At 43.5% G+C, this 17,057-nt stretch overlaps 1 protein-coding gene and 1 long non-coding RNA gene across 6 annotated transcripts; both read left to right on the forward strand.

The window, feature by feature from the left end:
- Positions 1 to 18: 18 nt before the first annotated feature.
- On the forward strand, positions 19 to 1,358 carry LOC310755727. 2 transcript variants are annotated; one of them, XR_014544474.1, is made up of 2 exons: positions 19 to 355; positions 770 to 1,358. It is a non-coding gene; the product is annotated as an uncharacterized lncRNA (long non-coding RNA). The 2 variants fall into 2 exon arrangements; XR_014544475.1 differs by lacking the exon at positions 19 to 355 and adding an exon at positions 602 to 703.
- Positions 1,359 to 4,896: 3,538 nt separating this feature from the next.
- On the forward strand, positions 4,897 to 11,702 carry DDX5 (DEAD-box helicase 5). Of its 4 annotated transcripts, none has more exons than XM_083598756.1 (13): positions 4,897 to 5,065; positions 6,292 to 6,457; positions 6,577 to 6,673; positions 6,768 to 6,901; positions 6,987 to 7,052; positions 7,702 to 7,843; positions 7,968 to 8,128; positions 8,238 to 8,410; positions 8,549 to 8,659; positions 9,092 to 9,153; positions 9,258 to 9,317; positions 10,501 to 10,725; positions 11,035 to 11,702. In XM_083598756.1, the coding sequence occupies exons 1-13, from the start codon at positions 5,058 to 5,060 to the stop codon at positions 11,406 to 11,408; spliced, it is 1,779 nt and encodes a 592-aa protein (XP_083454882.1). In that variant the 5' UTR covers positions 4,897 to 5,057; the 3' UTR covers positions 11,409 to 11,702. The 4 variants fall into 4 exon arrangements, with proteins under 4 accessions (XP_083454882.1, XP_083454880.1, XP_083454881.1 ...); XM_083598754.1 differs by having other exon boundaries at positions 4,921 to 5,089; XM_083598755.1 differs by having other exon boundaries at positions 4,922 to 5,065; positions 8,549 to 8,658; positions 9,088 to 9,153.
- The last annotated feature ends 5,355 nt before the right edge of the window (positions 11,703 to 17,057 follow it).

Consider the following 17,057-nt stretch of genomic DNA (forward strand, 5'->3'; position numbering starts at 1 on the left):
CCGCCCCCCTTCCTGCCCGCCTTGTTGCCGCGGCTGTTTATTTTCCAGGCCGCTCCGGTTGCCGTGGCAACGGCGGCGGGGGAATTGATGGCGGGATGGAGCGGGAACGAGCCTCCCGTTTTGCCTTGTTCGATTTGCGTGCTGGTTTTTTTTGCCCTGCCTTTCCTTCGGGGCCCCTCAGGGCGTCCTCCCCTCTCCCACGCGCTCTTTATCCGCACAACAACCCTGTGAGGTGGGCTAGGGAGACAGAGGCAGCGAGCGGCCTACGGTCACACACACAGACACAAAAACACCATGCGGCCCAGCTAGGGTTGCCATGCGTCCTCTTTTTCCAGGACGCATCCTCCTTTTTAAGGTAAAAGGGACCCCTGACCAATAGGTCCAGTCGTGGCCGACTCTGGGGTTGCGGCGCATATCTTGCTTTATTGGCCAAGGGATCCGGTGTACAGCTTCTGGGTCATGTAGTCAGCAGGACTAAGCCATTCTGGCGAACCAGAGCAGCACACGGAAACACCGTTTACCTTCCTGTTGGACCTATTTATCTACTTGCACTTTGATGTGCTTTGGAACTGCTAGGTTGGCAGGAGCAGGGACTGAGCAACGGGAGCTCACCCCGTCACGGGGATTCAAACCGCGACCTTTTGATCGGCAAGTCCTAGGCTCTGGTTTAACCCACAGCGCCACCCGCATCTCCTTTTTACGGGTATGTAAAAGGAGAGTCGTCATAGTTAAAAGTAGAAGTCAGCAAAGGTGTCCTCTTTTTTTGCAGACCTAGGCCACTGCCCAGTGGTGCCTGGGTCCACCGCCAGGTTTCCAGACAGGGCAGAAGAAACCTCTTGTCTTCGGATGGTGGCATTCATGTCGATTTTGAAAGATGTAAACCAGCGGATCAGGCCCCTTTGCAGACCTCATTTTGGATGATCAAAGACAATGTGCCAGCCTTGAGAGCACCTGCTCCTGCTGCCAACTAGCCACGGAGCACATGGTTATAGGTTGGAAGGTGACGGAAGGTGGGCAGGAGAATAAAGGTTTGCATGTCACATTGGGCACACGTGACTTACAGGGAGCCAAGTTGAGCCTAGCAAGGTCAAAACTGCAGGAGTATTGGAAGGCGATTCCTCTGAGAAAGAGAACAGTTTCAGCATTTCATCAGTGGGATCTGAGGAGTTTGCGTGTTATTCGTTTGATTTTAGAGTGTATGCAGAATTGGAATTCTGCTATATACCATCCCAGGCCTTTGTTCCTAATGTTCCACTGGAGTCTATAAAACTAACCTTAACCATTTCTATTCTCTAGCTGTCGTAGAACCATTTTGCTTAAATGCCTATTCCAAAGAAATAAAGTTGAGAAGCGTGATAGTTTCCCCCCAAAATCTTCATTTGTGACTTCATGGAATTTACTGTTTTATCCATTCATGTTTCACATTGTCCAGAAACATAACACTTGATTTTAGATTTATAACCTTTGTATACTATTGAGTTTTGATAATAATGGTTTTGGATTTAGCATCCATGTTGTAGTTGAGTTCAGTCACAACAGAGATAAAGCTAAAGACTGAAAACACTTGATTAAAATGAGTCTAATGTCTCAAAACATTGTTGTATTTCCTTTAGTCCAGGAAATACCAGCAACACATACTTGCTGAACTACACAATTGTGTGTAGTTTTGCAATATCCTAAAGTAATATTCATTGTCCTGGGCATTGCCCAAGTACTGATCCTACATCTTGACTTATGGTAGGTTGCACTTGGAGTAGACCCATTATTATCAATGAATATGGCTAACTTGGGTCCATTCATTTCAGCATTGGCTACAACCTTGTGTAACCCAAGTATGTACTTCATGGGTATTTGTGGATACAGTACTGTCACTTGAGGCCTTGGTGGTGAGAAGTGTCTCTTTCCAGTTTCAAGTAGTTCACCAGCTACAACCGTTCCTGGACAGGGATAGTCTGACCACAGTGGTCCTTGCCTTGGTAACTTTCTCTTTTGATTATTGCAATAAATTATCATTGAAGCCAGAGAGTCAATTAGTGCTGAATGCAATTACCAGATGTTTAATAGGTATGGATAGCATGGTTCATATTTCACTGATCCTTAAAACAACTGCATTGGCTGCATATTCAATTACAAGCCCAATCTAAGGTGCTGATATTACCTTTAAAGCCATAGCTACATTGCAACTAAAAACACGAAGTGGTACCTCTCCCTGTAGTAGTCTGCTGGTGCTTTAAGATCCAGGGGTGTGGTGGATTTCTCTTTATAATTTATGCTGTACTGATAGGACTAATAAAGTCCAGGCTACAAACTTTTGAAGAAATAAAGACTTATGCTTGGGGAATTTATCTGGGACCTGTTGCATACTAGAGCTAGCGCTGAGTTTTTGCTTTCATTTTCCATGTGTGGTTACTGCTTTGATGATGCAATCCCTTAGTCTGTTGTAAGCCTTTAGCTGACACTTAAACTAGTGTACACATGTACACACACACAGTGTCTATGATAATTTGAAATTCCCAAGGTAGGTATAGTGTGGGGGTACAGGGGTGTGTGGGTGCTCAATCACCAGTATAGTATTAGCACTGCTGATTTTATAAACCTGACCTCAGCTCTCCTTTTCCAAAAATGGATTCTGCACTTAAATGGTGTTGTTTGTAGCTGCTGTTGGGAGTCCCACTGGTATCTTTATCCAGAGGCATGAAGGTCTTCTGGGAAATCTGATAATTGCTGGACTGTTACTCTGCTTTTTGGCTTTGCTTGTTGCTTTGTTTGTTGTATGGGTATTCTTTGCTTGGCTCCGTGCGCTTTCAATGTCTATTCCAATCATCATTTTTCCTTTATAATACTAATAGTCCTGGCACTCCAGTCATGTTCTGCACCCTTACTCAAACTGAATTGATTCCTGGATAATACCAAAATAGGTTTTGGATGAGTAAATAAAAATAATAAAATGTGGGGGGAGGAGTTATTCTTGTTATTATTATTTCTTTTGTCTTTTTTTATCTTGTATATGTTGTGAACCACTCTGAGATCTATAAAGGGAAGTGTACAAATTTTATTATTATTATTATTATTATTAATAATAATAATTTTGTGCTGCCATCTTGTTTCCAAAGGGTAGTCTTTAGATAGGTTCTCACCAAACGTTTAAAGCACATCCGATACACATCATTCCTCAAAAAACCCTGAGACCATAGCTATAATTCCCAGCACCTTTAAAAAACCCCAACAGTTATCAGGATTCTTTGGGGAAGTCTTGTGTTTTTAAAGTGTGTTAGATGTGCTTTAAATATAGGGTGTGGATCAGCCTCAAGTTTCCTGTGAGCTGTGTGAGAGCAGAATGCTATGGTCTTATGCCATGTGTCTTATTTATTTTTAAATACCTGTTTTGGCTCACCCTCCATCAGTTGACCCCAGGGCAGTTAAAAACACAAATGTATGCACTCTCTTTCCTTTCTACAGCTCATATGCACTTGTGGTAGTGACCTCTGCAATGACTCTTTTCAGTGCTGCAAGTTGGCCTGTTACATTCCAGTATCGTGATGGATGCTGTCATCATCCAGAGGGGTGTGCCCTTCCCCCTCTCCTATCCTGTGTTAAGTCCTCTCTGCTGCTGCTTTTGTACCACTGATGCCATCCACATAACCTGTTGTTTCATGTTCTGAACTACAATCAAGACGGAATAGTCATTATTGCTACATGTTTTGGCAAGCGAAAAGGGAAGAGAGTGGGGTGCTTGGGAATGGGGAAATGAGCCTGTTGCCTTGGGGCAACACTATTCCCGCAGAAAGATCACTCTGCAGTTGAAATTTAGAAGCAACTTCGCTGAAGAGGAGCACGATGCACAAAATTAATAGGATCGGGTTCTCATCAGGTCAGGGATGCGAGACTTTTTTATTACTGCTGTTAGGTGCAGTGCAGTCAGGGGTTCTTGCCCTGACAATAGGATTGGACTTTCCAAAGCGGGTATCGTGGTGAGTAGGCCTTTTGTTAGTGGGCAGAACCTGAGTTTGCTAGAAGGCTGATCGCCGAAGAATTGATGCTTTTGAATTATGGTGCTGGAGGAGATTCTTGAGAGTCCCATGGACTGCAAGAAGATCAGACCTATCCATTCTAAAGGAAATCAGCCCTGAGTGCTCACTAGAAGGGCAGATCCTGAAGCTGAGGCTCTAATACTTTGGCCACCTCATGAGAAGAGAAGACTCCCTGGAAAAGACCCTGATGTTGGGAAAGATGGAGGGCACAAGAAGAAGGGGACGACAGAGAACGAGATGGCTGGACAGTGTTCTCAAACCTACTAACGTGAGTTTGACCAAGCTGCGGGAGGCAGTGGAAGACAGGAGTGCCTGGCGTGCTCTGGTCCATGGGGTCACGAAGAGTCGGACATAACTAAACAACAGATTGTGGGGGCAGCTGCCCCTCCCTTGGCTACGCCCATAGCGGATGCTGTACTTTTCCGGGAAACCTATGCGCTATGAAGGGCTTCCTTCATTACCATCGCTTTGAAAGGCTCCCTAAGCCGGGAAGGGTTCACCATTACCGTTAATCGCACGGTATTTCTCTTCCCGGGGGCGCAGGCAGCTCGCTCCCTAAGGTGTGCGGGGGCGACCCTCCTTTCGGTTTTAAATGGGGGGAGTAGCGTAAAGTGGGGGGGGGAGGAAAGCCCTACAGGTCGTTTCAGGCCGAGACTCTTCCTGGGCCGGCGCTGATGGCTACGCGGACAAGGAGAGCCGCTTCCGTTTGGCCTAGTTTACAACCACCCGGCACGCCGGCCGGCCGGCTTCGAGGACGAGAACGTGCGCATGCGCGCCCCCTTCCCTGCCCCGCCTTTCGAGGAACAGCAGAGGAGAATCTTGCGGGGGCGGGGGAAGAGGGCGCGAACGAGCTCGTCGCTGACGTCACGAGCCGGCTTCCCGGCATTCGCGGCGGCGCCGGGTATATAACCGGCATCCGCCCGGCCGGACCCTCCCCATTCAGTCGCCCTCGTCATCGGCGTTTCGCTTGTGGACCGTCCGTGCCGTTTCATCCTCGACGTCTTGATCGCCGCCGTCGCCGTCAGCATGCCTGGGTATTCCAGTGAGAGGGACCGCGGGTGAGCCTGAGGGGCTCGGTTCACTTAACACGCGGCCGGCTCCCCAAGGCTCCCGTCTTAAAATACCGTCTGGGGCTGGGATGGCGGGGGTCGTTAAAATGGCGGCGGCGAGAAGCAGCCGTTTCCCGGCGACCGCTCGAGGCGCGCGGAATGAGGGGAGGGGGCGGAGGAGAAGGATGAGCGACCGCCTCAGGGACGTCGTCGCTGGCCGAGGCCCGATATTTAGGATGGGCGGGGGGGGGCGAGAAGCGGGAGGTTAATTTGACGGTGGTGTTCCGCTGAGGGGGGGAGAGAAAAAAAGGCGATTTAGGCGGGGCGGGGAAGAGAAGCGCAGCGGGCAGGAGGCAGAAAAGGACGTGCGGACTGGGATTTATCTTCTCGCCGAAACCGGTTTCCCCTCCCCCCTTTTTTTTTTGTCTCTGGACTCGGGCGGATGTCAATGGCGGGCCCCGCCATGCGGCGACCGAGGGGGAAATCAAAATGCCGGCGGCTGCCTTTGTTCCTCCTCCGTCTGCTTCTCTCTATCCCCGCCCCGGCGTCAAAATGGACGCGCCGACTAGAAAATGTGGCGTAGACGGAAAAGACAAAAGCGGGAGGGAGGGAGAGAGAGAGATGGAGGGAGGGGGGAGACGCCTCTCGGCCTCCTTTGTGTGCGGCTTGGCGCGTTTGGGCGGGCGGCCTCCCCCGGCGCCACCCCTCTCCCCTGCCACGCGCCCCGGACAAAAAAGCCCAGTCTAGAAATGGGATTAATTTAGAGGAACGAAGGCTAGGCGGGGGATAGGCTAAGCGGGATTTAGAAGTCCTTTTGGGTGCTCGCAGGCGCCTTAAGCGCCGTGCTTCGAATTTCTCCCCCGGCTCTGAATGAAGCGTTAAGATATGTGTCTAAAAAGAGAAGTAGCTTAATCCCGCCGCTTGAAAAAGCTAGCTTCTTACCGGAACCGTGTAGGTTTCATAACCATCCCCGCCCACTTAGGAGCCTGACGCAAAGAGGGAGTGCCCGGCAATTACCGACGGCGACGTTTGTTTTTGTAGCGTTAACCCAACTTCAGTCCTCTTTTCTAGTATCTTACCAGTTCTGAACCTTACTGTGTTTTTAACTTTTGGGTTGGAAGCTATGGGGTACATAGATGCCAGCGATCGTTTTTTAATATGTCCCTTAACCATGGCTACTTACGACACTGAATTAAATTTTGCTTTGGCAGGTTTGGTGGCCCTCGTTTTGGAGGAAGTCGAGGGGGATCTTTAGGTGGGAAGAAGTTTGGGAACCCTGGAGAAAAGCTTACAAAGAAAAAATGGAATCTAGATGAGCTTCCTAAATTTGAGAAGAACTTCTACCAGGAACATCCTGACGTTGCCAGACGTCCTATGGTATGAAAACTACTAACTTTGTAGACAATGCTGCTTGAATTGTGCTGTAATTAAAGTGTGCTTAAATCACTGTTTTAGTGAATATTATGCCTGATGAGTCGTGGTTTTTTTATTTGCAGCAAGAGATTGAACAATACAGAGCAGGAAAAGAGATCACAGTTAAAGGCCACAATTGTCCAAAACCAGTTATGAATTTCTATGAAGCTAACTTTCCAGGTAAGTAGTAAATTTATTGGTAGTAAATACATATTTGTATACACCTCTTTAATAAAGTTGTTGGACTTAACTAGCATACTTCCTTGCATTTTAGCAAACGTTATGGAAGTTATTCAGAGACAGAACTTTACGGAACCAACTGCTATTCAGGCACAAGGTTGGCCTGTTGCCTTGAGTGGACTGGATATGGTTGGCGTAGCACAAACTGGATCGGGGAAAACACTGTCTGTAAGTACTTCTGTTTAGCTGTTCAGATGATTTAAATGAATGATATTTTTTCCTTGAACTAAGATCCTTCCTTTTTCCCCAACAGTATTTGTTGCCTGCCATAGTACACATAAACCATCAGCCATTCCTAGAACGAGGAGATGGGCCCATTGTGAGTATTGAGCAACATGAAATTTGTTGTGTGGCAGGGGTAATGAGAACTTAAACTTGGATGTCATGGCTGTAGAGACTTGTATTTGTGATAGGATCAAGCCGAAAGTTTGGTTTTTTGATCTTTGGGCTCATGGGGGTGCAGCTTGAACAGGAGGACTAAAACGGGCAGGGATCTCCTGTTAAAGTTCTGTGAAGAAATAATGGGAGCATGTCTATTTTATTACCTTTTTAAGCTGCTGAGTCTTCTCAGCAGCTTCCATTTTTTCCTAGAGTGCCACAGAACAGTACTGCCACTGCAGTATTGATGAGCTTTGCTTTGCTCCCTATGACCTTCCAGTGGCCAAATTCCCTGTTACAGTAGTATAAACACAGTTCATTACATCTTCTATAGCAGTTGTTGAAGCCATATGATTTATTTGTCCATCACAAACTTGCAGACAGATGGAAAAACGCTAACCAAAAGGCATAAAGTCGTAACGAGCTTTACTGCCATAAGTGAATCTGCACCAGTGTATTTACTTTGAAGAATGAAGTAAAAAAGTAAAGAAGAATGAAGTAAAAAATAGAATGTCCTATCATTTTCAGTGCAATCTGTACCAGTAATCACCCAGAGTACAGTATGACTATATTTGTACTTCTGTTCACAGTGTTTGGTGCTGGCACCAACTCGAGAGCTGGCTCAGCAGGTGCAGCAAGTGGCTGCAGAATATGGCAGAGCCTGCCGTTTGAAGTCTACTTGTATTTATGGAGGTGCTCCTAAGGGGCCACAAATACGCGACCTGGAAAGAGGTATGAAAATGACAGCTGAGCAAAGTTCTAGTATGTTAAGCCTCACCATGATAGCTTATAAGCTACAAAGAGTGTAAAATCATTTTGAGAAATGACTACTAAGTAACTTACATTTTGCTTTCAGGTGTGGAGATTTGCATTGCAACACCTGGTAGGCTCATAGACTTCTTGGAAGCTGGAAAAACCAATCTCCGGCGATGCACTTACCTCGTTCTTGATGAAGCTGACAGAATGCTTGATATGGGATTTGAGCCTCAGATTCGAAAAATTGTAGAACAGATTAGAGTAAGTTCACACTATTATTGGACACAGTCGGGAAGTTGTGCCCAGGAACTTGCTAGTTCTAGGAGCTGGGCAACTGACAGAATGTTAAAAAATATCCATTTACTTCCAGCCTGACAGGCAGACTCTGATGTGGAGTGCAACATGGCCCAAAGAAGTTAGGCAGCTTGCAGAAGATTTCTTAAAAGAACATGTACACATCAACATTGGCGCATTGGAACTAAGTGCAAACCACAATATTCTGCAGATAGTGGATGTATGTCATGATGTAGAGAAAGATGATAAGTAAGTAAAATTGGAAATGCTTTCGGTTGAAAGAATAGTTGAAGCATTATGCAGATCTTTAAATGTCTTATACTCTGAAGGCATTTGCATTAATCCCATACTTCTGAAAGTTTTTGATACTACTGTTTCTTACAACAGGCTTATTCGGTTGATGGAAGAAATAATGAGCGAGAAAGAAAACAAAACTATTGTCTTTGTGGAGACCAAAAGAAGATGTGATGATCTTACTAGAAAAATGAGGAGAGATGGGTAAATATTTCCAGTGAACCAAATTAGCATAGGCACTTGAAGGAATAATTCAGTTAATTAAATATGAAAAAAATTGTATACCTGAAATGTGGGGAGGGGTAGCCTATTCCGTGGTACCCATGCTGGTGCTGCAGAACCCAAAGCAGTTATGTCTCCCTACCATAATTCCAGAACTGTCAGGTCAAGATTAATATAATTCTATATTTCAAGAGCAATGTTTTCCAATAGATTTTTATGAAGTGTGAATTTTGTAGCAGGATAAGGACTATAGAAGTGTCTTCCTGATAAAAGTGGAAGAACTTGCTGGGGTAGGGGTGCCATGTATGTTTACTGGCTGTGCAAGGACAAAATAAAAGGTCACTGCTAATGTATTACTGGTTAATTTAGTGACTTTGATAAAAGATACTTATGTGACGGTAAATATTACTGCAGGTGGCCAGCAATGGGTATCCATGGTGACAAAAGTCAACAGGAGCGCGACTGGGTTCTAAATGGTGAGTAATTCAGAACGGCTTCTAAATTATGAATTCAGAGGGTTATTCTGCTAGAAGACCAAGTGTTTTTTTAAAATGAATTAATACGGTTTTCTTTGTTTCAGAATTCAAACACGGAAAGGCTCCTATCCTGATTGCTACAGATGTGGCCTCCAGAGGTCTAGGTTAGTACAACTATTTTGGGTGACAGACAACTTTAAAGAAAGTTCGTTGCTTTCTTTAACCTCTGCATTTTTCTAAGTTTTTTCACATAAAGGTGCAGTCTTTGTGGCAAGGCCTAGGCATGACAATCGGAGGACTCGAGGGGGATGGAGGACTAGTGGAAGTGATCGTCTGGACGCTTCCAGTCCAATAGAGAGGTGAAAGTTGAACATTGTGTGCCAGTAATCTTCAAAAGGCAAAGACAAAAACTACGAGCCCATAAACTGTTCTCTCAAACGGTAGCATCATTCACGGTTCACTTTTGCCCGGTTATTTCTACTGTTCCATGCTTTGCATGACTGCCATGGTGCACTGCTGTTTAGTCTGTGTGCATACTGTTTGCTGTGGTCCGTGAGTCTTTGGATTTCAGTGAGTTTGCTGAAATGTCGAAGAATAATTAAACTACAGTGATCTCTGGTTTTTTTTCCAACCTTTGAAATGGAGAGAGAGCAGCTTTAAAATGTACTGAGCCTTGTACAAATTGGTGAGTACTGGCACATGAAATTTGAAAGTCCACCTCTCAATTTTACAAGTTGGGGTGGGAAAAGCAGTGGCTTTTCAAACCTGGAGTTCCTCCGTCACCTATACCCTAACCGTCATGTCGAGACCTGCCAGAGAGAGACACACACTCAAGTGAACGCTGGCTTCTTGGAAGCGCTTGCCTAGACGAGACACAGTGCATGAAAACAACTTGATGACCTTTCGGGGACAGGTATGTTTTTCTTGCAGCTGCGGTTGAAAGGTCTTGGCAAGACAAGCAGTGTGGCCCTCTATTAGAGCTTCTGGTGTGTGGCAAGGCCTCATTTTTTTATACCGAGGTCCTTTGGAGCACACGGAAGAGGCTACTGTGAACTTATTTGGTCTTACTGCAAGAAGCATTCAGATGTCACTTGACTTGTTAGGGGCACTCTGGTAAGGATTTAGATCACGGGGTGAATTGCAAAGAGGTTCAGAGGAGGGAGAGCATCCATGATCTCAGGTGTTGTGGTTTTTATTTTTTTTTATTTTTTTCAGGAATAGATAATTAACATTCTTTACAGCAGTTACCATCTTAAAATCTATTACTGTCTAACTTGCTTTTTCATCTGGCTGTTGTGGTGTGCAAAATTTTGTACATTGCTTTTGCCGCACTGCAACACTTTACAGATGTGGAAGATGTGAAATTTGTCATCAATTATGACTACCCTAACTCCTCTGAGGACTATATCCACCGAATTGGACGAACTGCCCGCAGTACCAAAACAGGCACAGCATACACATTCTTTACACCTAACAATATAAAGCAAGTAAGCGACCTCATCTCTGTACTTCGTGAAGCAAATCAGGCAATCAACCCAAAATTGCTCCAGTTGGTTGAAGACAGAGGTTCAGGTAAATCTTGTCTTAGTATGATATTTCTAGCATTTGATTCTTCCATTGCATGTGTTATTTAATGGACATCAGAATTCCTTTTTGCCCTAAAATGGATCTTCCTGTAATATCACAGTAGAAAATAACTCTTTAACAGTAGCTTAAATACGTAACCAGTAATGACGTGTTCAGTTCTAGTCCTTACTCCTTTGTGGTTGTATTGTTTTTAAGCTTTTTCAAAATACAACTTTTGCCTTGCTCCAGTTAGGAGTTGGAGGTCCCAAATTGCAACAAGGGGTTTTCTTAACTTGCCTTCTAATTTTTCTGCAGGTCGTTCCAGAGGTGACCGACGTGACAGATACTCTGCGGGCAAAAGAGGTGGATTTGGTTTTAGAGAGAGGGAAAACTTTGAAAGAACCTATGGTGCAGTGGGCAAGAGAGACTTCGGTGCAAAAGCTCAGAATGGTGGCTATGGTGCTCAAGGTTTTGGTAACGGAACTGCCTTTGGAAACAACTTTGGAGGAGCTGGCATGCAGGGTGGATTTAGGGCTGGCACACCAGCTTATCAGAATGGTTATGATCAGCAGTATGGGAATAACATGGCAAACATGCACGGTGCAATGAACCAGCAGCAGTATGCGTACCCTGCAACTGGCACCACGCCAATGATAGGTTATCCAATGCCAGCAAACTATACCCAATAACTTAGAAGTATATTTAAGTGTCTTGTTTTTCATAATTGCTCTTTATATTGTGTGTTGAGACAGGATAGTTATTTAAAATCTTATGGAACATGCAGACATGTCTGCAGTGCAGCTGTTAACTATGGTGCACTTTTCCGCTATTTAAGTTGAATATTCTCTACATTCCTGAACAATTTTTAGTTTTTTGTACTAGAAAATGCAGCCAGTGTTTTCACAAAGTAAATGTACAGTGATTTGAAATACAGCAACTGGGGGCAATGCATGGCCTTCCAATAAAGATATTTGAAAACACAATTGGTGTTCTATATGATTCTGAGCACAAATAAATTAAGCAAGCTGACGATCAGTGGTGAATGCTTTCTATCTAATGGGGGTGAGGGGAGGGGACTCATACTTGGAAGGACAAGAAAAGCTTCATGAAGTGGCTTAACCCTGCCGTTTAACTACTTTGAGCTCTTCATTTTGCTCTAGCTGCTATCCAACTAAATGGTTGAAAATGATGGGTTGGTGTGGACTGGCAGTAGCTCCCACAATGTTAATGTTTTGATCAGTCCTTCATGTCTTAACTGCCCCCCCCCCCCAATCCACACATTTTTCTTGGCGGTTTAGGAGACAAAATATCATTTCTCAAACTTAGTGTAACACAAAGCCTTTGCAGCAACAGGGAAACCTGATGAGCTAATAAAGTAACAGTAACCAAATTTCCAGTGTCGAAGCTCCCCTGCCTGCCCAGCTTGTGGTGGAAGGCAGGATGATGAACCTTAGCTTTGTGTTGGATTTCCTTTGCTAAAAATATTTCATAACCTCAGGATTCTGACATAGTGATCTCATACATGCTTTGTCTTGCATTTCCAGTTTACTGGTTCACCCATAATTGGATTACTCGGATTCACTGTAATTTAACAATGTCTGATTTCCCTCCATCCTTGATAACAAGCTCAGCAGGTTTAATGCTGCTCCATAAGCTCCACCTAATGGAAGTAGGTTATAACCATGATTTAACAAATCTTGTATGATGGAAATTTCCACTGGCCTGCTGATGAGTCAGAGTGCCAAACGAGAATAATTAATGCTGGCAAAGCAGCCTTCCGTACTTCATCCAGTGGAGTATACTTTTAAATCTGGTTTACTGATTAGTAACGCAACAAGAGGCAGTCAACCACAACTAGATTTTTTTTTTTGTTTTATATCTAAATCTCCAGTGCAGGGCCCTAAGGGGTCTGGAGTTTCAGCTTTAGACCCACAAGTTTCAGCCAAATGACTTCTGATACATGTAACACTTTGCTGTGCAAAGTTTACACGGGTAATGTTCTGAATTGGAAGTACGTATCTGACTAATCTGTTAACAGATCCCAAGATGCTGAAAGAAGAAAGGAACATGTTGCTTATGCAGGAGAGTTTCACACTCCTGTTACCAGCTCCTGTTAGCTGTCCCAGCTACCTATCTGATCTGGCTCCCTTGCTGTGAAACCTCAAGATGTATCAGCTGTTATTACTTAAGCATCTGTTAATGCTGCAGCCTTCTATTTGTACTCTTTACTAAGGGCCCTTGCTTTGATCAGCTTGCTAGCTGTACCCCTTTAACCCAGATCTCTCCCTTGGGCCCCCCCCAAGTTCAGTCCAGCAGCAGTGTCAGCAAATCTGCACACTTATCAGTGCAGGTCATCTTGAGCTTAGAGCAGCATCCTTCAGTACTTGCTTGAAGACCTGGCAGGGAGATCTCGCTCATCCCTCTAGATAAGCCCCACTTAGTTTAATGGGGCTTGCTTCCCAGTGACTGCATAGGTACATATACAATATTGGAGGAAGCACTAAAAGTGCTGCTCTGCTCCCTAGTCAACACACATTTGTCCACATCAGTAACACATGAACTGAGCTATGGTGATGAAATCAGAGGAACAACTAAAAAAGACATAAAGGTACACCTTTGGTTGCAGTAAAGACCAAGCTAATTTAATTGCTACTTTAAAACTGGTTCCAAATAAGCATTGAGCTGAATGCAGATGTGCCTTCTCCACTTGCAGACATGGTAGTGTTGATACTACTCCAGTACCATCAGTACAGCAGGAACATGTGTGACGTGCCAGCACCGGAGGAGGGAAAAACTTAAAATACATAGCAGTTTTCAAAATATACAGAGGCAATTGTACTTCATTCAGCAGAGCTTTACTGCTACTGAAGGCAAATTAGCATAATGGTCACAAATACAATACATGCAGGATTGGCACAGTCCATAAAATCCAGTTGCAGCACTTACTATAAAAGGTAAAGGTACTCCTGCCCTTACGGGCCAGTTGTGTCCGACTAGGGTTGTGCGCTCATCTCACGGGAGCCAGCGCTGTCCGAAGACACTTCCGGGTCACGTGGCCAGCGTGACGCAGCTGCTCTGGCGAGCCAGCACCAGCGCAGCACACGGAAACGCCGTTTACCTTCCCGCTATAAAGCGGTACCTATTTTATCTACTTGCACTTAGGGGTGCTTTCAAACTGCTAGGTAGGCAGGAGCTGGGACCGAAAGATGGGAGCTCACCCCGCCGCGGGGATTCGAACCGCCGATCATACGATCGGCAAGTCCTAGGCACTGAGGTTTTACCCACAGCGCCACCCGCGTCCCTAGCACTTACAATAAAACTTGCAAAAACATTTATAAGACTAAACCTTAACACGATAGCATGCAGAAACAACACTAGATCAAAGAGACAAAACGAAGTGAGTGAAAACCCAGGCTCCTCCTGGCCTGACTATTATAGTAAGTACAACCTTGACAGAAAGATAAACCAATTTAAACCAGCTGTACTCAGCTTCCCAGAAGAAAAAATCCAAACAAGAACCTGCGTGTTTCTTTCACATAGAAAGAAAACCACCTAGAATCCTCTTGAATTAATCAGAATAGGAAAAATCTCTACACATCAGATCATTACTTTCTGTACTAAGAAATGAAAACTGGCACTCCCCCCCCATTTATTAGGTGCAGGAAGTATTTATATATAAAACACCTATAGAAAAACATTGCATGCACACCTTCCTTCCACAGGAATAAAACCTAGCCTTTTGTTGCTAGACCTGCAATTCAGCAGAAAAACAGTCTAACCAGGTGCTTCTGTTACTCTAACCTTCCTGCCTCTATGTTCCTAAAGCCTTAGCAATCATGGAGATCAATGGGATATGACACAAAACTTTCTTTTCCTGTCTTTACTAGCAATCACAGCACACCACAGTCCTCATTCTACTTTTAATTTGAAAGCTGCCATAGCTGAGTGTTTTCTCCATCAATGCCTACCACATTCAATCTGGAACCAGAACTCTAGCTATGGCTTCATTTACTCTTGTCTTAGATGCTCCCCAATGGCATGCAAAATGTTTTTACTGAACCATTTTTTTACCTAAATGAGCCACCCCTTGGTTCAAATTGAGAACACATTTTAAAATACATCTGGGGTGCAAATGGGCACTGTCCAAATAAATCAATGGAGAAACTCAAGATTTCAGCACAGCTGTGATTGGACAGCATTAGCAAAAAGCAGAACTCATGATCTTCCTAACTCAGGTCTTTTGTAATCCATTACTATATCTCCATAATGCAAGTTGGAGGAGACTAGCTGAGAAAGTGGTTTACAACAGTCCTATAATGTATAATTGAGGTCAGGTTGTGGGCAGGAGACTGTTTTTCAACATTGCAATGTTCTCTGCTTCTATTACCATATTGGAAATTAGTATGAGAGAAGCTTATAACATCCTTGCAGTGTTGTCCATTGTTACTCCCACATTTCAAGTTGAGGATCCTGAGAGAAAAGCTTATGATACTGTAAACACTAGAGGTCAAATGTGGGGTTGAGATTTGTATGGCTTTCCTGCAACAACAGCAGCAAGAATACTTATTGCAAAGTATTGGAAGACACAAGAGTTACCCACCCTGGAAGAGTGGCAGATGAAGGTGATGGATTATATGGAATTGGCGGAAATGACTGGCAGAATCCGAGACCTGGGAGAAGAGTTGGTGGAAGAAGACTGGAAGAAATTTAAAGACTATCACACGAAAGCTCATACCAAGAACTAACTTAGTTGGTCTTTAAGGTGCTACTGGAAGGAAAAAAAATTTTTTGTTTTGACTATGGCAGACCAACACGGCTACCTATTTGTAATTCAGAAACACTGTAAAATTAATGAATGTTAAAATGATGTTGGATTGAAAATAAGTGGCATTAGCAACAAAGTTAATAAGAATATGCAAAAATGAATTGATAAATGGATGAAAATATAGAGTTATAATATGTTAAGATATAGAGTTAAGATAAACGAAAGAGGGTAAGGATTTGCTGATTTGATTATTTAAATGGGAATACAAAAAGGGGAGGTGTGAGGAGGTCAAGGAAACAAGCTAATGAGTTTAAAGTTACTAAAAACGGATTTGTTTTTAATTCTTTTTTATCTATTTGTTTTTTGTATTTTGTATTTTTATTCTTTTTTCTTTTTTATGTATTTTTCTATGTCTTCTTTTTTGTATCTTTTTCTTTCTATGTGACTTTTTTCTATTTTGTAAACTTATGTTTTTGGTAAAATCTCAATAAATATCTTTAAAAAAAAAGAGAGATTTGTATGGCTTTCCACTCAAAATCCATCCATATAATCCCCTCCCATCGAGATACAACAAATTCAGTCTACATTCATTCATTGATGTATGAATAGTCCACTCTTTCATTGTATGTCAAGGCGGTATACAGTATATACATGGTCATAATAAAACCAGTAAATTTTTTCCAAACAAATTGTAAACAAATCAAGACAGCAGGATTATTGTTAAAACTTGCAGTTTCTAAAACATAGATGAAACAGATGAGGAAAAGAATAGAGTTACTTGGGATATGCAGAAGTAGAAAAGGAGGGTAAATTCATGGAACCTCTGAAGGGGAAGGGAAGTCAAGAATTGGTGAGAATTGTTTTAATTTTTTTGTTGAAATGCTTATTTGTTAAAAATGAAAATTATAAACTTATAAAAATTAAAACCAGTAAAGCACAAATTAAGAGCATCAATAGTGGCTGGTTAAAAGAGGTAGGGAATTGTGTTGTAAAGGCCTGTTCAAACAATAGTTTTTATGAGAAAAACCTAAAATGCAAGGACAGCTCTCACCAAACTGCAGGCCTCCTGTGACACATATAGCACCCAGCTAGATTCATAGGCCTACTGCTTTGACTGCTGAGTTGTTGACAGACACCACTTTGAAATGCCCCAAAAGGAGGTTGCAATCTTATCCCCACTTACCTGGGAGCCAGCCCTTTTGAACTCAGTATGTATTAATGTGCTGCTCTGGTTCGGCTTAGTCATGCTGGCCACATGACCTGGAAGCTCCATCAGCCAATAAAGCGAGATGCGTGCTGCAACCCCAGAGTCAGTCACGACTGGAACTAATGGTCAGGGGTCCCTTTACCCAAGTATTAATGCATACATATGATTGTGCTGAAAAGGTCTCGCATGAAAAACAAAGACTAATGTCTTCCCCTAAGATGAATTTGCAAAGCTAGCAGGTTTAACATACAGAATAAGAGAACAAGAAGAGACTATATAAAGAGGAGTGGAAAATCTTTGCTGAGTATTTGGAAAATAACTGTACAGCTGAAGATGCAGCAATAGGATAAATTCAACAATGTGATT

Source organism: Podarcis filfolensis (assembly GCF_964270895.1).
Source record: "Podarcis filfolensis genome assembly, chromosome: 2".
Taxonomy (NCBI): domain Eukaryota; kingdom Metazoa; phylum Chordata; class Lepidosauria; order Squamata; family Lacertidae; genus Podarcis; species Podarcis filfolensis.